This window comes from Macaca nemestrina, chromosome 1 (assembly GCF_043159975.1).
Source record: "Macaca nemestrina isolate mMacNem1 chromosome 1, mMacNem.hap1, whole genome shotgun sequence".
NCBI lineage: Eukaryota > Metazoa > Chordata > Mammalia > Primates > Cercopithecidae > Macaca > Macaca nemestrina.
This window is the reverse complement of record NC_092125.1, coordinates 194174252-194197453: the sequence shown is the minus strand read 5'-3', so window position 1 is coordinate 194197453 and position 23202 is coordinate 194174252. Positions and strand designations below refer to the sequence as shown.

At 50.8% G+C, this 23202-nt stretch overlaps 1 protein-coding gene, 2 long non-coding RNA genes and 1 pseudogene across 4 annotated transcripts in view; 2 read left to right on the top strand and 2 right to left on the bottom strand.

Annotated features, from left to right (window-relative positions):
• The window catches only part of LOC105494785 (uncharacterized), a 17302-nt gene extending 9902 nt beyond the window's left edge, over positions 1 to 7400 (top strand). The window contains exon 4 of the long non-coding RNA XR_011622784.1: positions 791 to 7400. This is a non-coding gene — a long non-coding RNA (uncharacterized lncRNA). The remainder of the gene's footprint in view (positions 1 to 790) is intronic.
• On the bottom strand, positions 2178 to 23202 carry LOC105494787 (5'-nucleotidase, cytosolic IA). 2 transcript variants are annotated; one of them, XM_011763611.3, is made up of 6 exons: positions 22960 to 23196; positions 17192 to 17359; positions 16644 to 16773; positions 14463 to 14585; positions 11991 to 12175; positions 2178 to 10402 (listed from the first exon to the last, which is right to left on the bottom strand). In XM_011763611.3, the coding sequence occupies exons 1-6, from the start codon at positions 23092 to 23094 to the stop codon at positions 10037 to 10039; spliced, it is 1107 nt and encodes a 368-aa protein (XP_011761913.1). In that variant the 5' UTR covers positions 23095 to 23196; the 3' UTR covers positions 2178 to 10036. The 2 variants fall into 2 exon arrangements, with proteins under 2 accessions (XP_011761913.1, XP_070951670.1); XM_071095569.1 differs by lacking the exon at positions 14463 to 14585 and having other exon boundaries at positions 22960 to 23202.
• Positions 14341 to 18501, top strand: LOC139362988 (uncharacterized). Its single transcript, XR_011622785.1, has 3 exons — positions 14341 to 14511; positions 17246 to 17367; positions 18374 to 18501. It is a non-coding gene; the product is annotated as an uncharacterized lncRNA (long non-coding RNA).
• On the bottom strand, positions 19573 to 22940 carry LOC105494786 (uncharacterized; annotated as a pseudogene).

Here is a 23202-nt window from a genome sequence, read left to right as displayed (position 1 = left end):
AGACTCCACATCAAAAAAAAAAAAAAAAAAAAGAGACACTCTGGAGCCAGACAACTTGAGTCTAAATAAAGCTCTGCCACTTATTAGCTGTGGACCTTGAATTAGTTACCTTACCTCTCTGAGCCTCAGTTTCCTCATCTGTAAAATGGGGATAATAAGGGATAATAATAGTATTTACCTCATAGGGTTGTTGTGAGAATTAAATGAATGTATAAAGTGTTTAGAACCGAGTCTATTCCATTCACTATTATGATGTGAATTTGTAATTTTATTCCTTGAGTTACTTGTTTATAAAAATAATGTTTCCTTTTTTTTTTTTGAGATGGAGTCTCGCTCTGTCGCCCAGGCTGGAGTGCAGTGGCGTGATCTTGGTTCACTGCAACCTCCACCTCCTGGGTTCAACCAATTCTCCTGCCTCAGCCTCCTGAGTAGCTGGGACTACAAACACATGCCACCATACCCAGCTAATTTTTGTATTTTTAGTAGAGATGGGGTTTCATCATGTTGGCCAGGATGGTCTCAATCTTCTGACCTCGTGATTCACCTGCCTTGGCCTCCCAAAGTGTTGGGATTACAGGCTTGAGTCACGGCTCCCAGCCAAAAATAATGTTTCTTTAAATGACCTATGGGCAAATAAAACTGGCTACTAGTAAGCACAAGAGAAAAACAGAACACATAGGCCTCAGGTCATGGATGAGCTTTGCAAGTTGAAAAGGGAGTGCACACAGGAGGAGAAAGAATTATGTCTGTGATTTCTTTATCTGGTTACTCCTTTGTTTTTTTGTTCCAGCTCCAAGCCACAGTCACATCTGGATCACATCATGGGGCTTTTATTCCCAAATCCAGTCCAAGACCATGTCAGAAAGCAGAGGATTCATTTATGGCACCAGAGGCTGGGGCTGATATACAAGGCCTAGGAAGGAGGTGGTGTTGGGATGCTGCCCTTCCCCGACCCCTGCCTTTCCCTCATCTTGGACATGGGCCACTGGTTATAAAACAGGGCAAATAGCCCTGGGACCACTGGCCTTACGGACATTATAAAAATTTTACCATGAGACTAAGACATCTCAGAACAGTTTCGATGATGTCCCCAAGTAGGTGACTCCAAGGCCCCTGAAGGAATGTTGGACAGGAGGTGTGAGGAAGGAAGTAGATGAAGAATCATATTTCTCTCCATCCTTGGTGACTGGGTGGGGACAGGTGGGAAACTGAGGGGACTTCAGGTTGGAGAATCCAGGAGAAACATTCAAGTCTAGTCTTACCACTGGGCAGAAGAACGGTTAACATAATGTTGGGGGCCCCAGGTGTACCAGACTGATGGAGGTATAATAATATGTGGTAGCCAACCGCCAAGATGGCCCCTAATCATCTCCACTTCCTGATATTCACCTCCTTGGGTAGTCCCCTCTCACCTTCTAACAGGGTTTGTCTGTGTGACCAATGGAATATGCTAGAAGTGATGACATGTCACTTCCAAGGCTAGGTCATAAAAGATGGTCTGGCTTTTGCCTTGCTCTCTCTTGGATTACTCACTCTCAGGGAAGCCAACAGCCATGTCATGAGGACACTCAGGTAACATTGTGGCGAGGAACTCTGGTCATCTGCCAACAGCCATGTGAGTGAGCCATCTTGGAGGCAGCTCCTCCAGCCCTAGGCAAGCCTTCCATTGACTGCAGCTCCACCTGGCAGCTTGACTACAACCTCACGAGAGGCTCTGAATAAGAACCACCCAGCAAAGCCACTCTTGGATTCCTGCTCTGCAGACACTTTGAGGGGCAGGAAGATCCTGGAGTGTAGGAAGACCCTGGGGTGCAGGAAGAAGAATGATGTGAGGGTTGGAGTCTGAGTTATCCCCTTCTTCCTTCATCTCACATCCTGTCTTTTCTTTTCTTCCCCCACTCCATCCCCACCCTTGGTGGTTCCAGATGGGAACACCGAGTCCATGTGAGGAGCCCTGTTGGGGGAAGCTTGCCTTCTGATGGTCTCAGGCTGCTCTCCATTGCGGAATCTCCCCTCAAGGTGGTCTTCATGTGGTGGAACAGATTCTACAGAAAGACCCCAGCTCTAATGGATAAATCGGGTCCCAGGCCTGCTCATTACCCACATCACCATTAGCATTTCATGAGGGGCCATATGCCAGTTTGTGAATACAATTATGGGGAAAAAACAAGACAATGTAAGTTAATTAAAACCCTCTCCATTTATTTGAATGGCTTTTAAGAAGCAGAAGCACATGTGGTAAAATTAAGATATAGGACATGCATGAGAAGTGACAGGGACCCACACTGACAAGCACTCAGCACCCTTTATCATGTGACCAGGTAAATGCTACAAAGAGCCAGACAGCTCTGGATCAATGGGGTGTGCTACTAGCAGGCCAAAGAGGGCAAAGCTGGGACAAGTACAAGCAGTCTTATCCCCAGACAAGGGGAGTCACAAAGATGAAGAAACACATGCTCTAACCATTTACGGAGGCACTTAGGTTTATCATAACAAACAACCTGGAGAGGTTGGGTGATGAGGAAGACTGAGGCAGCAAATGCTATCAAAGCAAAGGGCTTCTGACAGGTAGATACAAGCAATACTATGCGTACAGTTTCATTTTTCATCGTGTTCTATATTAGAGGTTACTGACATGCTCTCAAGTAGAAACCAGAAGTTAAGTATATATGCGCTATTACTTTAATAAAGAAGTTTGTAGGCCAGGTGTGGTGGCTCACGCCTGTGATCCCAGCACTTTGGGAGGCAGAGGCTGGCAGATCACCTGAGGTCAGGAGTTCGAGACCAGCCTGGCCAATATGGTGAAACCCCATCTCTACTAAAAATACAAAAAATTAGCTGGGCGTGGTGGTGGGCACCTGTAATCCCAGCTACTCGGGAAGCTGAGGCAGGAGAATTGCTTGACCCCAGAAGGCGCAGGTTGCAGTGAGCCAAGATTGTGCCACTGCACTCCAGCCGGAGCGACAGAGCAAGACTCCGTCTCAAAAAAAAAAAAAAAAAAAAAACAAAAAAAACTTTGTACATATGCAGTTTTGAACACACAAAGGCTGAACTAGATCATCTCTGAGGTCTCTTAAAGATCCAACAGTGAGAATCTGAGTGTAATATCCTCAGACTCTCAGTGACTTGGGTCTTAAAAACCCAAGTCTCTGGGCCTGGGCCAGTGGATGCAAACTGGAGATCCGAGGGCCTGATCTCGCCTACAGAATATGTTTTATTTGGCCCGGATGGTGTTTTCTAAATTCAAAATAGTTGTCAGCATTTAAACGACCAGATTCCCAGCTTCTCTTCAAAAATGGGGTGGGCTATCTGGCAATCTCAGGCCACATTCCCATGTGGCAGCAACCATGGCAGACCACAGTGTTCTCCATTCTCACTGAAGACCTGGCTTAATCCTCTCCACTCATTTATGTTTCCTGCTTGGCCTCTGTAGGCACTGGGGTTTGTGACCCCGGCCCAGGCATCCAGTCTTGGGTGACCTCAGTGATTTTCTTGGTGGCTTCTTTGCGGCAGCTAGCTACAAGACTAGCCTTGAGGCCTTTACCTAATTCCGTGGCAGATGGCCATGAAGGCATATATTCACCCACAGGCCAGGAGTGTGGGAGTCAGTGGCCCCAGTCTTCACAGCTTTGGTTTGCCTTACAGAGGCTTTCACTTTGCAAAGATGAGTAACTGCAAAGTTCCCAGACACATTTCACTTTTATAAATGAAATTCCAAAGGCCTCTAGGGGATGGCCCATCAGGGAGATACTTCCCAATCAAGGTCAATGGTAAGTCACTTCTGGGCCACATTAGAACACTCAAGCAGAGGCAGGAATCTTTGTCTAGGTTGGGCAGGGCTGGTGCGGGGAAGGAAGGCAACTTTCCTAGCCATGGCCATGAGATGACCAGGGCATCTGTATACAGTTGGCAGGTTGTGCAGGTGTCTAAGAGGTACCACCCATGTCACAGTACCAATGGCGCCCTCTAGATTTTTGCAGTGCATAATCTGCCCAACTGGACATGTTGGCCTTGGCACTGTTAGGGGGAGGGAAGAAACAAATGGAGATGATGAGGCAGGTATAGTCAAAAGGGTTGTCCTTACACAGATTCTACCACTTCCTTCCCAAGGCTCAGGAGTAGGGGTAGGAGGCAGAGGGTTAGGAGCCAAGATTTTCTTGGCCAGAGGTTGGGGGCTGGTCTCAATGGCCCCCAAGCTGCACATATGCAAATACCCATGTTATGAAGGAAATGGGTACAGCTATTCTAGGGCTGGCCATCAGTATGTGGGTCCCAGGACACTCAGTTAACAGAGATAACCATCTGTACGCATAGTGAGTACACACACACACACACAGAGTCGTTGGCTGAGATATCTGGCCCATTACACACACCCACATAAATACATGTACGTGTACGATTTTTATCCTGTTGCACAAACTTATATGTGTGCATACATACACACAATCACAGTAATTGTCGGCAAGAGCAATCGGCTGTCACTCGGGCGTGTTTAGCAAACATTTCCAGAGCACCTGAAGTCGTTTTTGGCTGGCTGGAGCTAACGGTGGGGAGAGTCCAGCACCGCACTAAGTCACAAGGAGAGAAAAGGAAATCAGTGGGTAGAGAATCATTTGACTACTGCCAGCAGCTGTGTGCCGGCCTGCAGTGCCACCTACTGGCAGAAAGGAGGTGGTTGCGTGTTTTGCTTTAAGACTGGATAAAACCCATGGCCCGCGAAGCTGCGGGCCACACCGTACTATTCATCCACCTCCTTGTGTTCTACCCGAGTCAGGTGAGACTCTGGCATCCTCAGAGTTGTGTCATATCCTCAGAGGATGAACATTCCGGACCTTGCATGCCTCCTGGATAGCAAAACCCAACGCCAATAGGGATGGCAAAATAGGTTTCATCGTTCACACCAGCTCCAGCCCACTGGTAGTGGCTGCCTGGAATGCTGGATACAGAAAGATTCTGAGACCCAGTCTGGGCTTGGTGGAGAAGAGTATCATGATGGCACAGCGACAGCAATGATGGCTGTAGATGGGGCATCTTCCATACTCTCCGTTCTTTCTGTGGATCCCGGAAGCCTGGTAAATCTCTTAACTTGCAGAGTCCTAGAATTCTCCTGATCCACAATTCCATTATGAGGGGTATTTGTGTTTATTGCTCACATGCCTTCAAGCCACAATAAACTGCCACTCCAGCTGTTACAGGAGTTTTCTCTCGCCCATGATCAGTAACTTCTGAACCGGCTGAAGTCCTCATGGGACCCTCTTCACGACAGACTTGTTCTTGCTTTCACAGAAAGTACATGGATGACCTTGTTGGCTCGGAGCCTCTGACATCAACACTGAGCACTTCAAGCTATCCAAAACTCATGTTTAGCTAATAATGCCCATCCACCTACCAGGCTCATCATTGCCTAAGAGGCCTCATGAGGAAATGAGTCGGGAATACAAAGCCATGCTGGACAGCCAGCTGGGCTCATCCCCAGCCAAGGGCCCTGCTCCTGCCCTCTCACTCATCAGCTTGGGAGAGCACACCCAAGTCAAATCAGTGCATCGACAAAACTGCAAATTATCATGAACCATGGGTTGCTTGAAAATAGTCAAAACTTGGAATCTTCAGATGGGCATGGAGCCCCCATGTCCCTTCCCCTCGGCAGTGGAGCCAACCTCCACCCACAGATGCATAGGTGGATGTGACCTGGCTCGTCCCACTGAGGCGTCAGCCAGGCTGTCTGCCTTAGCCCAGAGGTCCGCACATTTTTCTGTAAAGGGCCAGATAGTAAACATTTTTAGCTTGCAGTCTCTGTTGCAACAATTCAACTCTGCCGTAGCAGTGCCAAATCAGTCATAAACATAGGTAAACAAATGGGCATGGCTGTGTTCTAATCAGTTTCTTAATTCTTTATCTTTTTCTTTTCTTTTTAGATGGAGTCTCACTCTGTTGCTAGGCTGGCGTGCAGCGGCGTGATCTCGGTTCACTGCAACCTCTGCCTCCCGGGTTCAAGCGATTCTCCTGCCTCAGCCTCCTGAGTAGCTGGGACTACCGGCATGCACCACCACACCCAGCTAATTTTTGTATTTTTAGTAGAGATGGGGTTTCATCATGTTGGGCAGGATGGTCTCGATCTCTTGAACTTGTGATCCACCCGCCTCAGCCTCCCAAAGTGCTGGGATTACAGGCGTGAGCCACCACGCCTGGCCCTAATCAGAGTTTCTTTACAAAAACAGGTGATGGGTCAGATCTGGCCCATGGGCCCAGAGTTTGCCAAACTCTGCATTAGCCCAAAACAGGGGTCTTCACACTGGGTTTCTCAGAACTTGGGATTGTTTGAAAGTGCTTCCAGGTGTTTGCAAATGTTTGGCTCTAATTTAAATTATTTTTAGCTTTTTAGGAAGTTATAATAAAAGCACCCACTCAAATGTATTCCAGCATTTCACCATGCAGGAAATCAACATGTTAACTGTTGGGTAAGTAAACTCCTTTAGTGAAGACCTCAGAATGGAGTTTCTCTGGCTATCTCCATGCCTATGTATGAGCAGTATGACAAAATGGTTGAAAACCTGGGTCCTAGCATCAGATGGACATGAGTTTGAGTCCCAGCACTGCCACTTACTAGCTCTATGGCTTTGGGCAAGTTACTTTACCTCCCTAAACCAGCATGGCCAGGACACCACAAAACAGAGTAGACACTGGCCATAGTGCCACCGCGGCCTCCTGGAGGCTGCATTGTGGGAAAAGGGAGCGTTCACAGTGGAAGGGTCAGCTGAGACCACGAAGAGACATTCAGGGGACTCAGCGCAGCATTATTTACCAACTGGTATGGAGGTATTTCAAGATTTTAGTCATCAGTTTGGCTGTACTGGTGCACACAAATTGAGTGTCATTATAATGCCAAATCCATCTTGGCTTTGAACTTCTTGCTAGCTTCTGGTTTTTTTCTGGCATATTCTGATATATCCCCGCTACTCTGATTGGGCTCTCAGATAGGAGAGGGGGATGTTTTGCAACTGGCTGAGCAGTCTCAGTGCTTAGTAACAGGGCCTTCAGTTTTCAGCTAAGCAGCAGTCCCATTGGCTCTGGGATTTTGCTGGCAGGCATCTCCTGGAACCAGTGTTCTGCAGGGCTTGTTGGGGAAGTGGTGCTCTCAGCTAAAGGGGTCCAGTGTTTCAGAAGCCATGGCTGCTCCGCCTCAGTGCTGCATTCCCTGGTTAGGCCTGAGACTTTGGTGCTCTCCTGGCTTTTTAATTTCCTGGTGACACGACACTCAGTGTTCCTCATCCCTGGGCACCTCCTCACCTCTAAGACAATCAGGAGGCCCGTGTAACTGCTGCCTGAGACTGCCGCCGCAGATTTCTATTCCAGCGACTGAAAGCTTTCTTCCAGGCCTGAGATGCTCATTTGTGATTTCAATAATAGAATTTAGACTCTTAGTGTTTTCTCCATTGCCCAGGGCTGTCTGTGTCTGTTAATGATGGCTCCAGTGAAATCCATGGCTTTTGCTGCACCTTATCTTTCTGCTTCCAGCATCATATTTTCCTGCTTCCTGAGAGACATGGAGTCATCAGTGGTGTTCATCACCAGGCCCTGGGGGCAAGACCACACAGGTCCCAGAATCCCTGCAGTTTATCTTAATTAGGTGACATCTGGTGCTGCCTCCAGTGCACAGGTCCACCCTGGTCAGGCAGCCTGTTGCCATGCTGTGAGCCTGGGCTGTGCCCGGCCTTGTAGGCTTCTTGCAGTCACTAGTTCTGTGAGCCTTGGAGGCTCTTCCACGGGGGTGATGCTGACCCCTGGCAGTGAGGAGAGGGCCTTTCTGCGGTTCAGCCAAGAATGAAGGTGACTCAGCTCCCTCCTTCACTTCTTTTTTGTTTCCTTGAGGTTGTCCTTGGCCCTCACGGTACCTCTGTCTAGGCTTGGAGCTCTGGAAGTAGAGACAATCCTGGTCTTCTGCCCCCAAGGCCGCCTCTGTTAGCCAGAAGGATCCTGGCTGTGCAGTGGAAATGACCTCGTGCAAAGACATCATCATATGCCCTTCTAGGGGCAATAATGCCAGTGTCCCCTGATAAAGCAGTCACTGTGGGTGTCTGTCCTAGTCACTCCACACAGTCATACCATTCCTTCCTGGGACCAGCTTCATGGAGACCTCTGACAATGACAGCAGAAGCCCAGCCCACCCTTCTGGCCCAAATCGTTGCTCATTTTGAGAACCACCTCTGCCTTCTCACTTTGTTCTCCTTCCTGGAATATCTTTCTGCATCTCTTACCCTGCCCCACACTGCACAGAACCCATTCAGACCCCGAGCTGAGTCCCCAGAAGGTCAAAGATCAAAAACCCCAGGGTGCTCTCCTCCCCCATTTCCTGCCACCATACCTCCAGGCTCCTGCCCCTCTCATGACACTTCTGGTTTTCTTTACAAAGTGCTTGCTCATGACTAGGATTCCTCCTAGAAGCCTGGCAATCAGTCCACACACAGATGTCTGCTCACCCATTCCGTCTTCCTGGGGACCAGCCATTGGTGCTTCTACCCTCCCTTCGGAGAGAGCCGGGGATGCTCAGCAAAGGAGGAGGCTGACTCATCATGTGGTGAGAGTTCTCTGAAAGTGGTGAAGAAGGGGCCGCGGGGGCTCCTACAGATGTGGAGGATCGGCTGATGCATTTCATGGGGAGGTCATCTCACCCTTGCACAGCATCCAGTGATGGAGAGCTCATTACCTCCAAAGACAGCTCTGACTGGCCTTCCACTCACAATCCCATAGCTGGAGAAGTTTGCTGGCGCACATTTCAGCTCCTTCCTCTCCAAGCGTCACTTTGTCCGTACCCTTTGTCTCACACCAGACCTCCTGACACCTCCCACTTCACCCCAGGTAGCACCTCACCCTGGGGCTCAGCCTGGACAACCGCCTACCTCATCCACTGCACTTTCTTCCCCGAGAATTGGGGCCACAACAGTAGACACTGATGCTCTGCCCCGTTCCCCACCAGCAGAGCTGTTCAACAAGATGTAATAGCTGGGGGAGTGAGGGTGGTGGAAGTGAGGGTCTTGGCAGGCAGGAACAACTGAACTTTGGCTCAAAGCAAGAGCAAAGGAAACACTGAGCAGGCAGCTACTAAAGCTCCTCCCCAGGAAGAGCCTGCAGTGCCCCCTGCTGGCTGGAGGAGAGTTTGTATGCATGTTCAATTCACTCCCCTTGCTTCCTGGGCTGAGCCCTGATGACCATTCAGGTTAGAGAATCACAGGAGCAGGTAGGTCATCTTGTCCAGTGGTTTCAAAATGTGTAAAATTATAGATAGAGTTACTGGGGGCGATTTTGCATTTTGTCCATTTGACAGAGGCCTCTGAGCTGAAGGACACATGGGGAGTGAAATCCAGCCTCTATCCTGCTAACTAAGCTGTGTACCCCAGCATGAGACTGGGTCAGGCCAGAGGAGGGGCTGTCTTTTTGTTCTTCATTCACCTAGACAGTGTCCTTTTGTAATCTGCACAAAGGTGCCATACATACCAGCAGCAGCACTGACATAAAACGCTTCCTTCTAAGAGGGCGATCTTAAAGAACCAAGCTTCTTTGGCTAAAAGGGAGCTTGAAAACCGCCCAAAAGATGGGGAAACTGGGGCCCATGAAGGGCAGGGATTACCCAAAGTCATGCAGTTAATTCCAGGACAGAGCTTAGAAGCCAGATCCACTCTCTCCCATAGCAGTGTTCTTTCCACCACATTGAGTTAGTTTTCATTCTAAGTCCCTTTTGAGAAATCCTGGCTTCTCTGACCCTCCCTCTCTCAGACCCATTAACTTCCCCCTGAAATCCAGCTACTCTGCACAATCCTACTGTCCTACTCAGGATCATGGCACAGAATTTGCCCTAAAGGAGGGATGTTGAGAACGCCAGTTCCGTCTGCATAATTTCCTACAAGTACATCACTCATAGGGATGCGGGCAGACAGGCAGAAGCACAGAACAGTGAGAAACTAGAGGGATCTACCAGAGGACGTGTCGAAGTATTTCAGGGAGCCTGGAGCAATGTGGATCAGTAAAGCTGGTGGTTCAGCTACTGTGCAGATGGGGCCTGCTTTGCAGGTGCAGTCCGCCGGGGTGTCTGTGCCACGCCATAAGGCACATGGGCGGCCACAGTGCCCATCTCCTGAGCACCAGCCACATGGAACATCTGGTCATCAAAGAAGATGTGTGGGCGGATCTTCTCTAGGAGGGGGCCCTTGGGCGCTCCAGCGAGGAACAGGGCTTCATCTGTCTCCAGGCCCCAGCTGCGCAGGGTCTTGAGAGCCCGGGCCCCAGAACTGGCTGCACTGCGTGCTGTCACCAAGTAGGTACGAATTGGGCACTCCAGCCGTAGGCCTTTGGAGTAGAACTTCTTCTGCAGCCTACCCAGTGCCTCCAGAAAGCCCTTTAAGGGGCCCTATGAGAAGGCAAGGGGAACACTGTTAGCTCTACCACCTCCCAAATATTTGCCCCCTGCTCTCCCTAAAGCACTAGTGTCTTGTTTGGTGTGAAAAGTTCAGGATCCCTCAATCTTTCAGTTAGTTCTGCTCATGCCTGCTTATGCTGCTGTGTGCGCCAGTGGGGCTCCAGTCAGGGGAACTGTGTTATTGTATACTGGTGCAGGGTCAGAATAACTCTCAGGGCAACTGTTGATATGTATCCTCCATCCATATGCCCATCAAGGTATACAGATGTCTGTCCTGAAGCTCTGTAAGTGTGGCCTTTTGTGCCCATCAACAGGGAGGATATTAAAACTAGTAACTATGGCAATGGGCACCCTTCAATCAGAATGGACTCCAGCTGTAAACAGCTGGAGAAGATGGCCCAGTGTGTAACTGTTGAGTATCAACCGTGCCCATCTGGCACCCAGGTGGCTCAAGGTGTCATCCTCAAGCTCTCTAGGGTCAGGGAAAGAATTTACTCTCTACAGTGCCCAGAACAATGAAGCTTCCTGAGGATGTGAGAATAAAAAAGCAGACGACAATGAAGAAAACTGCTTATTTCCAAAGCCGCTAGAAATAAACAAAAGGGGGCTCCTCGTCTTGGAGACCTCTTGCTTGCTAGGTGAACTGGAATAAGCAGTGGTCTCCTGGGCCTCTGCTTACCACTTAGTAGGATAACTCTCCTGCCCTGGATTCCCAAGGATTTCAGAGGCAACTCACAAGAACAGATGCGAACTGAATATTTAGGAGCCACAACTGAAACCTGCTGAGCTCTTGGAGCGGGGGGCTCTGAGATTATTGAGCATGCAGATTTTTGTTAAAAGCTCAAATAGGAGCTCCCAGCAGAGCTGGAGAATCCAAAAGCCCCAACTCCAGGGAATTTCCACCAAGCTCTAGGGTATATTCTGTTCTGAGAGACACTGAGCAGTTTGAGGGTGAGTGAGTGTCCCTATGCCCCCAGCTAAGGGATGGATGGCAGGAGGTGTCCCAAAGCAAATGGTCTGCCCCAGATGCCACGCCCAGCTGGATCTCCCTGCCCCAGTGAGGCGTCCCAGTCCAGCAGTTCGTTTCCTCCTGTTTCCAGGGAGGGAAACAGGCTTCTTAAGAGGCTGGGCATGCTCTCAGAGGGGTGGGGGATCTCAGGGGAGGAAGTGAGGGTTCCAGAGAGATGATGGGAGCTTCAGAGAAACAGAATGAGGCCTTCAGAACAGGGCAGGGACTTCAGAGAAGGGGGGGATGTAGAGAATGGGGACATCAGGCAGGGAAAGGAGACCTCAGAAATGGGGATTTGAGCTGCAGAGAGTGGGTATGGGCTTAGAGAGAGGCTTAGAGAATGGAGGCTTCAAAGTGGGGTTGGGACTTCAGTGAGGGGATGTGGGCTCAACAAAGTGGGTGGAAGCTCATTGATGGGGGGCCAGTGGTCAAGTGAGAGGGTTGACGGGACCGGGCTGGAATCTGGGCTGAGCCTGGGGTTTGTTTGGTTCCGGGCTGGGAGTGCAGGCCAAGGGCGGATCTGGGGAGCTGCCTTGTTCCTCTCAGGGGTTCTGGGTCTCTATGGAGCACCTGAGCCAGAGGTTTGTTCTCGTGGGCCTTCTCATGCTCGAAGAATCGGTCCAGCCCGTGGGCCTTGACGATGCGCTCCGACTCATCCGAGAAGAGCACAGCGTCCCCATCGAAGGCCACGCGCAGCTGACTCTGGGACACAACCACATCCCTGCTGGGGCTGAAGATGGTGGCAGCTGCGATCCCTAGGCAGAGAGAGGCAAGTATTATCTGCCTTCAGGCTGGGCAGTAGGGCCAGAGCGGGCTAACTTAGGCTGTCCTTGCCCCACCTGCCTCATACAGGATTCAGGGCAAGGCTGATAAAAACTAATATTTAAAACATGTAAAAACTGGTAGTGCATGGATCCTGGCCACGAAGAGGGCAGCAGCAGTGGCTCTGAAGCAGATCTCTAGGGCCCTTGCCTTGCCAGGTTACCCTGTTGGTTATTGCTTTGTGGAAAAGTCTGGGAGGAGTCCCGGGGGGGAGGAGGGCACTCAGGACTCAGGGCAGGAACTATTTACCAACCAGTGTGAAGGAATTTCAATACTTTAACCCCTAGTAAGATCATGCTGCTGTGGACCAGCCAAACGTGAGTCCCACCGGCCACTGCCTTCCTGCCAGGGGTGCTTTACAACCCCTGCTGTAGACCTACATTGGGGCTGGAAGGAGCCCCAACTCTGGTTTGGCCTCAGTCACTCCCTCACCATTGGTTCTAGCAAGTCACTCACCTTCTCTGGACCACTGTAAAATTAAGGGCCTCTCATCTCTGGGGCTGAGACCATAGGCTGCAATCAGGTGAGGTGAGTACGGGCACCCTCAGTCTACAGCCACAATGACACCCAGGTATGCCCTACTGGCAGCTGTTCAGGGTTCCAAAAAACAACCTAGGTGGCCCTGGGAGACAGCACAAGTGATGGCTAGTTGTGTGCACAAACTCTCTGCAACCCCGGGCTCCTCCAGGGATCCAAGGATGCCTCTCAGGGGTTCAGGCTCCAGGCTAGAGCTGCACTAGATGGCAGAAAGCCAGTGCTGGGAGGCTGGAGACCTGGGCTGCTAGCTGAGCCCATTCCCTAGTCTCCATCTCTTCAAAGACCACTTCAGCCCAACTCTTTGAGAACTGAGGATCACAGAGGCTGGGCTTAGGTGAGCTTTGGGAGGAGTGAGCAGTGCTACCCGCACACAACTTCACTAGCCTGAGGATGCTACAAGCAGGGCCAGTGCCAGGCATCAAGCCAAGCACCTTCTCAGCTCTGCCAGCACTGGAACCAAGATGATCCAGAACCACCCCTACCCTCAGCAGGGCCTCCCCGTGGACCATTATCTTGCTCCTTAGCCTGAGGTCAAGTTACGAACACACAGAGGCACACCTACATGCCAGTGCCAAGGCCCCAACCAGAGGGTATGACATCTGTCTAGGAAAATGGCTCCTGGTTCCTGGTTAAAGAAAGCCTCTAGGAGCTCCAAAGCAGCTCAGGGGAGTGAGTTATCGGGGGAGAGAGACCAGGCTTCCAGGCAGCAGGCAACATGAAAGAGGAAGAGAAAACTGAATATATTGTTGGTTGATAAAGAAACTTGCCACTAGTGTTCAGCTTAACGAGCCCTCTCAGGCAGCTGGCCAGTCCTTTCTCCTGTATGGGCCTGTTTTCTCCCACCTGCAATAGGATACACACCTCGTTGGGAGGACTGAGAATATGGATACCACCCAAAACTGCCCCTGGAAAGACACATACTATCCTGGCTAACATGGTGGAACCCCGTCTCTACTAAAAACACAAAAAATTAGCCGGACATGGTGGCGGGCGCCTATAGTCCCAGCTACTCGGAGGCTGAAGGGGGAGAATGGCGTGAACCCAGGAGGCAGAGCTTGCAGTGAGCCGAGATCACGCCACTGCACTTCAGCCTGGGAGACAGAGTGAGATTCCGTCTCAAAAATAAAAAAATAAAAATAAAAAAATAAAAAAAGTAAAGAAGACACACATAGAGGGACATTCTCTTTGTCAGTACTTGCATCTGGGTCTCCTAAACTCCCCTAAGCACTGGCCAGCCCAGCTGCTGGAGATGATGGCCATTCCCCAGACCCTACCATTCAGGCTGGACTAGATACGAATCCTCCTCCCCATTGGCCCAGGACAGGGCAGAGGCTGCCTTTGGTTCTACAGGAATCAGAACTCCTTCTGACTTGGAGAAATCATGGAAGAAAGTAGCTGTCTGGGCTGTAGAGAGGGTTTCCATGGAAACAGAAAGCTGGGTGATGCTGAGTAGTAAAAGCATTCATGACACAGTAGGGCCAGAAGTAGGAAGATGGAATGGGTAGGGCCTTGCTTTCAGAACTTATAGGACAGATTATAAGAATTAAGGAAAGTATTGTGTAGCCTTGCCTTCTAGTTACCATGGCAACTCCCAGCACCTGCTCAGAACTTTAGGACCAGGCCTTCCACCTCAGGGACCCCTTTGCTGCACTCCCCATATTCTCCCTCCTCACTTAGACTTACCTTCATCAATGGCTTCTCGCACTTTTTCCGCATCGGCTGACAAGTAGAGGTTGGTGTGATAGGCCTTGAGATAGCAGATGGGGCTGTTCCCACCTGTCATGCAGAACCTCTCGATAAACAGGTCTGGGAAGGAGGTAAAGGACCCAGATGAGGCCAGGGTCAACCCTGGGCTTCCGGGCAGTCTCTCTGTGTCCAGTGGACGCCATCCTAGTTCTGGGTGTGGTACGGCAGCACAGAGTGGCTCTGTGTGATTTTAGGCCAGTGTTCCCCTCTGAGCCCCTCCATCCTTCATGAAGTGCGGACAATCACATCTCTAGAGCAATTGCCCAGCTCACAGGGACATTCTCTTGTCAAGGAATCACAGTGCTACATGCTTGTGTGACCCCGCCTCCTGGTCATAGCTGATTGGATAAGAGCAGACACCTGACCCAAGCTGAGCCAATCTGATTACCTAGGCTGCCAGTCCACTGGTCCTCATCACTGCAAAGGTTGTAAAGTATTTGTTGGTTGATAAACCGGCTGCTGCTCTGAGCCCATTTAAGTTACCCGTCACTCTCGCAGCCCCTTACCCAGGACCTCCGTCCTCCCCAGAGTCCACAACAGAAGGTGGTAATGCCTGGTATGGCAGGGGTCCTTCAGAGCCCTGCTTCAGCACTATAGGGAGGGTCTGTCCTGATTACGCAGTGTGGATGTCACACAGGTGGTTAAACATTTTTAATATCAATCCTGCTCCCAGCAATTTGAAATTAGGATTTAAAAATGCCTACTAGACTTTTTTGGTTGCTAAAAACCAGGCCTTGTAAACCTATAAATATAGGTGTATTCCTTTTTTTTTTTTTTTTTTTTTTTTTAACAGAGTCTCTCTCTGTCGCCCAGGCTGGAGTGCAGTGGCGTGATCTCGGCTCACTGCAAGCTCTGCCTCCCGGGTTCACACCATTCTCCTGCCTCAGCCTCTCGAGTAACTGGGGCTACAGGTGCCCACCACCGCGCCCGGCTAATTTTTTTGTATTTTTAGTAGGGACAGGGTTTCACCGTGTTTGCCAGGATGGTCGCGATCTCCTGACTTCGTGATCTGCACGCCTCGGCCTCCCAAAGTGCTGGGATTACAGGCGCGAGTCACCGAGCCCCATCAGGTGTATTATTTTTCTGTCTCTCTCTCTCTCCCCAAAGTGGATCTCCCCTCCCCTCTCCTCTCCTCTCCTCTCCTCTCCTCTCCTCTCCTCTCCTCTCCTCTCCTCTCCAGTGATTCTCATGGCTCAGCCTCCTGAGTAGCTGGGATTACAGGTGTGCACCACCACGCCAGGCTAATTTTTGTGTTTTTAGTAGAGACAGGATTTTACCATATTAGCCAAGCTGGTCTTGACCTCCTGACCTCAAGTGTTCCACCTGCCCTGGCCTCCCAAAGTGCTGGGATTACAGGAATGAGCCACCGCGCCTGGCCTGGTTTTCTTGAATATGGTTTTTATTTAGGAAAAGCAGAGAAATCCAATTTCAGGGGAGAGAGGAAAAAAAAAAAAAAAGAGCAAACTTGCTAGAGAAGCACAAATAAATGTTCATGTGGCCTGAAGAAAAGAAGATCCTGGGAGATATTTCCAGTACTTGGATTCAGGCCTTTGTAGGCCCAATTTTATTTCCTGTCCTCTGAAAGACACCCCTGTAACCTAATAAGAAATTCTCCTGGGCTTAAGCTAGCTCTGGAGGGTCTATTATTTTTAACCTTGAGTTTAGACTAAGACGCAAAGCCCTTTCGCTCTGACAGCCGCACCTGATTCTCCCAGCAGCCTTGTGAGACCTGTTAGCCCCATCACAGTTAGAGAAACTGAGGCAGGGAGGCAGTAAGTGTCCCACCTAATCACACTGAGAGTGGGGTGTGCTGGAGCTGACTTGGACAGGCTTGCAAGAGCCCACAGGTAAACACTCAGAAATTTTGTGAGCCATTTGTATTGTTCGACCACTGATAGCTTGAAACCAGTCCTGGTGGAAATATTTACACCCTGAAAACTAGCAACACTGCAAATCAGGGTTTTCTTTGTTTGTTTGTTTAAACAGCGAATTGACCAGCACACACTGGGCTTGGGGTTCCGGTCAGTACAACTCCATCCTGCAGAGGTGTGGCCCCATCCCTGGGGGTCTGGTAGGGGTGTCCCAGGGCAAACCCCCCATCCTCATGCTCATGCTCACCATAGTGGTTGATACTGTTGATGAGGCGGACACCCACTTGAGCATGGTTGTTGGTCATGAGGACAATGTCGAAGACGTCCTCACTATCGGGGTACAGCTCCCGCAGCCGCCTGTTCACAGCCTCCAGAGCCTGAAAGGGAGAGGGCATCCCCCAGCTTAGACCCCCAAGGATTGATACCTGAAGTTGGTGGCCAAGGATCCAATGAGGGGAGGTGAGGAGCCATGCTTGGGATGAGATCAGTGCGCATGAACTACCTTCTCCTAATGCAAGTTGCTTACCGCTCAGGGGTACCTAGCTGGGGAGAGTTGGGGCTGAAATCCAGCCCGCATTCCACTCACCAAGCTGGTTACCAGGCATGGGGCTGCGTTCTTCCAGAGGGTGGACGAATTTTCTCCCCAAAAGCCTCTGTCACCTAGCCAAGCTGTGCACCCATGGGGTTACATCTGCCCAGAGGGGCCCGTTTTCCTTACTCAAATACCCGTGGGAGTGCTTTGTTCTAATCCCCACAAAGGCGCTGTATGAGCTAGTGGTGGAACTGCCCCCTCACCTTCACGAACGGGAAGGCAGGCCCGGGACTGAAGGGCTCGTTCTCATGTTCCAGCTGGTAGCGCACGTACTCCTCCACGCCCTGCTCCGTGTAGATCCGCTGCTCCTCGTCCATGCGAAACAAGGCTCGGGAGGACACGGCGATGGTGACTGCATTCTGAGGCTTGGGCTGCAGAGGTATGGGAGAGGGGGTTGTCACTCAGACGACTGCCCCTGAGGCAGGCTTACATGTATGAGTCTCCCTGGGTAGTGGGGACATGCAGAAGACCCAGACCCAGCCTGTACCCTAAAGAGGCCCAGCTTGAGCAGATGTGGACTTAGGTCAGGACCCTATCTATGACGGACCCAGATGGGGGTTGAGAGAAGTGCTAGCTCCCTTGCTGGAAGCACAATCTGATGGAGGGAGGGCCATGCCCTTGGAAGTTTGCAATCTAGTCAGGCATCTGGACACAACAAAAAAACGAAGCCAATGTATGTGGCCAAAGTATGACTGATGCTGGAGATGATCTCAGATGGTTTCCATTATAAAATAAGAGCTGCATGCCCTTAGGAAGAAATGGTGTCCATAAATATGACAATTTATATAAAAAAAAGTATCTCCAGCTCAGATCTGTCTCCTGAGCTCCAGATTCATACATCCATCTAACTGCCCCAGTTGACTGACAGCCTCTCAAAGTTAACATTCCCAAGGCTGAATTCCCATCACCTTCTCCCCTCCCAAACCTGATCCCTTCTCCCTGTAACTCTTAGCAAGGCTTAGAACCACTATCCACTCATTACTGAAGCAGAAACTGGGAAGTCAGCCTCAACTCCCTTCCTCATCAATCAATCACTGAAATGAGTCAACTCTACTAGAATCCACCCACTTCTTTCATTCAGGCTGTTCTGGTCATCTGTCGCCTTCTCTAATCTGTCATTCATGCTGCTGTCAGGAGATTTTTCTAAAGTTCAGATCTGACCACAGCTCCCCTCTTTAGTGGTGCACACTATTCTCAGAATATGGTTGGCAGCCTCTAGTGTGGGAATAGAAAGCCCTTCACAACAGACCCTTACTTCCCTTTCCATTCCCCTCTTCCCATCCCCTAGCTTTTCCCCATCTGACCTTTGTCACATCAGGGCATACTTTTCCCTTCTTTTTTTTTTTTTTTTTTTCCTGAGATGGAGTTTCACCCTTGTTCCCCAGGCTGGAGTGCAGTGGCGTGATCTCAGCTCACTGCAACCTCTGCCTCTCGAGTTTGAGCGATTCTCCTGCCTCAGCCTCCCAAGTAACTGGGACTACAGGCACCCGCCACCCCAGACAGCAGCTGAACCTTTATAGTCCCTTAGGAGGATCAGAATATGAGTGCCCAAGGAACTTACAGATACCTGGAGAATCCCACCACATCTCTGTGTCCTAAGCAGTCCTGGGGTCATGATTCCCACTTTACAAATTAAAAATGGGGCTCAAATTGAAGTCAAGGTTCATAAATGCACCTCTCATTCTCGCCCCTCCTGATCACCCGTGGGTCGTGTACTCAACCCTATTGCTTCTTTCTGGGGTCAGTCCTGGGCTCCAATCAGTTGACAACATTGAGTGGTTGCCATCTGAGAGACACTGTGGTGGACATGGCAGGAAACAACACAAATGTGATCCCTGTCCCCATGGAGCTCAAGATCCACCCCCAAGACAGAGGCCAATGCCATCTTTTAAAAGAGCACTGTCCAATGGAACTTTCTATGATAATGGAAATATTCCATAATCCGTGCTGTCCCTGTGGCTATGGAACAATTTGAAATGTGACTAATGAGACCGAAGAGCTGAATTTTAGATTTTATTTCATTTCAATGAACTTAAACAGCTATATGTGGCTAGTGGTTAATGCAGCTTTAGAACCTTACAATGGGAGTGGAAGGCAAAAGAGTTCCCCAAGGTCTCGTGGTAGACTTTCTGCATTTGACTTTTAACCCCAGCCAAGATGGTATATGTGGCCAGCAAGGTCTGTGTAAGGCAGTGGCAGGACAGGTGCTTCTTCTTGGAGGTTCAACCCAAATACCTTTCTCAGTTGCTGACTACCACCATGTGTGTGTCCTAAGGGCGGGGTTGGTGGTGGAGTGGGGAGACCCACCCTCATAAACCCTGGAGGCCTTTGGAACAGGAGCTGAGCTTGCTCCACCCCTTGGGCTTACTGCCCCAGGGACAAGGCCATCACTCCTTTAAGGACAGAGAGTCAGCTGCCCTCCCAGCCCCATTAGGCAGGTTCCCAAGCCTGCCACTCCAGCCCTAGCAGCCAGCCAAGCTCTCACTCCTCACTTTCTGTCCCACAGTCCCTGCCAGACTGCCAAGTCCTAGGCTCCCTCTGGCTAAGCTACTTATACAGACCCCAATCCGTCCCACCCCTGGCTGTTTCAAGAAAAACGTCCTGGCTACATTGGCCCCAAGAGGCCTCTGCTTCTCTCTTTTCCAGAGAGGGAAACAGGCCCAGAAAGGGGCAGATTATCACTCTAGGTCAAGGCAGAGCAAGATGAGATCTCAAGTCTCCAGCCTCTAGCCTGACCTCTATCCACACTGCAGTCCCCTTGCCATTCCCCTCCTCAACAACTCCCAGAAGACCCCATCCCTTGCTACTTCTGCCTTCCCTGGAAACATCTCCCCCAGCCTTCCCTTTCCAGATTTGGCAGAAATGATCAGGGCATGCCCACAAACGGAGGTTTCTAATGGCTGGTCTCTGTTTCCCGTCAGAATGGGGGTCCCAAGGGCAGGACTCTGCATCCCCACTTAGACTGCTGTGACACAGTACAAGTGAGGTGGCGTCTAAGATCCCAGAGGCCATGACTGTGTAAGAAATATGGATCCCAGCTGGGATTGATGAATGATCTGTCCAGGCTCCAGGTGGAGCTGAAGGAGCAGGTGAAAGGGGCTGGCCAGAGCTGGGGAGAAGTCATGGATGTAGAAACCCTCCTGGGCCTGGCCGCAGAGGTGGCCATGTGTTGGCAGGGGCATCTAGGAACAGTACTTCTAGAGAGCAGAAAGAAGCCCTGATCTCAGACTGGGAATTGGGTCAGAGTGGCTCAAGGGCTCAGTCTGGGAGCTCGGAGCTCCAGGAAACCAGGGTCCTGGCAGCTCTCTCTGCCTTCCAGGCTCAGGCTGATGGCTGCGGCTAGGGGATGGGAATGGAAGAATAACAGAGGGCAGCCCACTCCCACTTGGCCTGCCTGAGGAGCTCCCATTTAGGCTAACGTAATTCTGCCTATTGGGTCCAAGATAGAAACATAGGCAAAAAACTGTTATTCCTAGTAGGACTTAGAGAGGGAAAGGCTGCTGAAGGAGAGACAGAAAGCAGAGTACTGGATTGAAGAAGTGCTGTGACCCCATGAGGTGAGGGCCTCTAACAAGCCTTCAGGCGTTAAATATTTTACTCAGGCCCCTGGGAATGAGAATTAGCCCAGGCCAGGCCATGATGGGGCCCATGAGGCCTAAAGCCCCCAAAATAGCCTGTGGGAAGAGGGGCTTCTGCAGGAAGGAATAGGAGCTGGGAAGTCTCCAGGCTTCTTGCCTCCCAGAGAACCGTGAGAGTCAGGGGCTGACCCAGGGGTTATGACTGACAACTGGGCCTGAGCTCTCCAGTTCCTTGGTGCCTGGGGAGGAAATGGATTTTGATCACTGATGCTTTCACTACCCCAGTCCTCAAGTCTCCATCCCTTCCCCCCCCCATCACTCAGGCCACAGCATTGACATTCATCCAGCTTCCTCTTCAGACAGGCACCAGCGTTCTTACTGGTGGGTTTGCTGCCGGACTCACCCTTTCCAATCCATCCCAGAGTGATCTTTCTAAAATAAAAATGGGACCCAGTTAATCCCCTGATGAAAAATCCTGTAATAGCTCCATAATGGTATTCATATGTTTTTTAAAATGTGGGTTGAGCTTTTATTTAAATGAATTCAAATGAACTTTGAATTCAATATGTAAGCCAGATATTACCATATATCTCATACCATGTGGTACCAGATATAACATATATAATTGGTGTATATTTATTTTACAGATTCAAATGCATTACATTTATTTATTTATTATAAAGTCAACCAATGAAAACAACACAGTTGTTTGCATGACAACAAATTTGAAACTAGAGGTTAGAATGCCAGTGCAGACTTAAGCTTCAGCATCCAGCCAAGTTTTTGCTGTGTTTGTATTTGTACACTATTAAGAAAGTCCTGATTCAGACCAATAAGTGGTTGGAAATGCTAAAAGGTTTTTTGTTTTGTTTTGTTTTAAACTACAGGCCTTGCAATCTCAAGATGCTCTTTGATGAAATAGATCACAGGGGAAGCCTTATTCTGAGGTTTGCTTAAAAAAATCTGCAGCCCAAGCTAGTGGCCTTTAAGCTGCTAAAATGTCCACCTAATACATTAGAGTGAGTTGGGTTTTATTCCACATTTTTAATTGTTTAAAACATAGTCTGAAGAAGAAAGAAAATAATTTGGATTCCCACATGTGCAGACTCCCTGAAACACAGGGCTTGGGGAAGCTAGTTTGGAAATCCCTGACCTCCTTGAGTAAGGTCCAGACTCCTTAACATGATCCCCAAGGCCCTCTGTGGGCTCTTCCACATCCCTCCAGCTCTTCTCCCAACAATCCTGCATTCTTCATTCAGAACTTACTCGGGAACACAGTCTTGAGCTTCCGAGACATCTGCATGACTTCTGCCTGTCCTGTTTCCCTCTCTCTGGGAAACTCCAGCTACTCAGGCTTTAAGATCAGGATACATGCCACTTCTACAAAGCTTTCCCCAGTGTGACATCACTACTCCACTCCCCTGCAACTCCCCCAGGCTCTCATCTCTGGAGCCTCCATCAGTGTGCAAGCTTGAGCAGAGCTTGGAGGTGCTAAGTGAATGATTGCTGATAGGGTGGACCTCTTGGGGAGGGGTCCTTGGAGGGAAGCAGCAAGTTGCTTTAAGATCAAGCTGGAGCTCTTCGGAGGACCGCTGTGGGCCGACCTCTATTCTCAGTTCTCTCCTCAAGCTCTGCCATCTGGGAAGCTGGAGACAGCAAGGCCCAGGGGCAGACCAGGGCATCATCAACTTGTTTGATGGGGGAGAGGAGAGAGCTCCTCTGTGTGAGGTCCCAGACGGCTGACACCACCACAGGGTCGTGGAGATGTTAATGTCCACTGCAAGGGGAGCAGAAGCCGAGCTGGAGGGCAGAGTCCAGCGCTGGGAGCCTGCAGCCAGGGGCGCCAATCGCCTCCCAGGGCAGAGTGTGGATCCCAGTGCCTGGAGAGAGCAACTTAGGACGCGGGGAGCGCACTGCCCCCAGCCCAGGGCCAAGGGCCCAGAGCCAGACTCCAAACGCAGAGTCTCAGGTCCGGAGCCCGATGCCCAGGTGGCGGAGACCAGAGCGCACAGCCAGGAACCGGGTTCCCGAGTCTGGTTACCCGCGCCTGGGGCGCTTCTGCAAGCGCTGCCGACCGGCTTCGCCAACAAGTGCAATCCGCGCTCCCCTGCGGCCCGCGCGGGGAGGGGCTGGGGCTGCGGGCCTCTAGCTGGGCCCTGATGACAGCATGGGGGAGGGGGATCCTGGCGTGGAACCCGAGTCCCGGTAAAAAATACACCAGAGCAGAGCTCCCAAAATAAACCCGATCCCGCGCCAGCTGCCAGGCGCATTCTGGGGCTGAGGACCTGCGTCCCCTCCCAGAGGGGCGCCACGGGTCCCTTCCCAAGAGACTTATGACCCCTCCTCCGGGGTAACCCTTTCCAGTCCCGCGCATACCCGTGCATTGCTTTTACCGATTTGGGTTTCTTCTTGGGCGCGAGGTTGTCGTAGAAAATCTTGGCTTCCTCCCAGACCTGGGCCGCAGCGGTCTCCGCTCCTGGCCCGGGCTCGCGGGGCTCCTGGGGCTCCTGGGGCTCTCCAGGTTCCATGCTCCGGCTCTGACCGGGCCCGGCCAGAGCAGGCAGCGGCGTAGACGCGGAGCTGGCTGAGCTGGGCTGCAGGAGGGAGGCGAGTCCCTGCGAGGGAAGGGGGCGGGC

Bases quoted from the DNA above. Each gene is read 5' to 3' on its own strand.
- LOC105494787 (XM_011763611.3), bottom strand. From the start codon at position 23,094: ATGGAACCTGGAGAGCCCCAGGAGCCCCAGGAGCCCCGCGAGCCCGGG. The intron at 16,774-17,191 runs GTGAGGGGGCAG...TCTCCCTTTCAG, and splicing joins CTGCCTTCCCGTTCGTGAAG to GCTCTGGAGGCTGTGAACAG. The intron at 12,176-14,462 runs GTAAGTCTAAGT...CTCTCTGCCTAG, and splicing joins GCGAGAAGCCATTGATGAAG to GGATCGCAGCTGCCACCATC.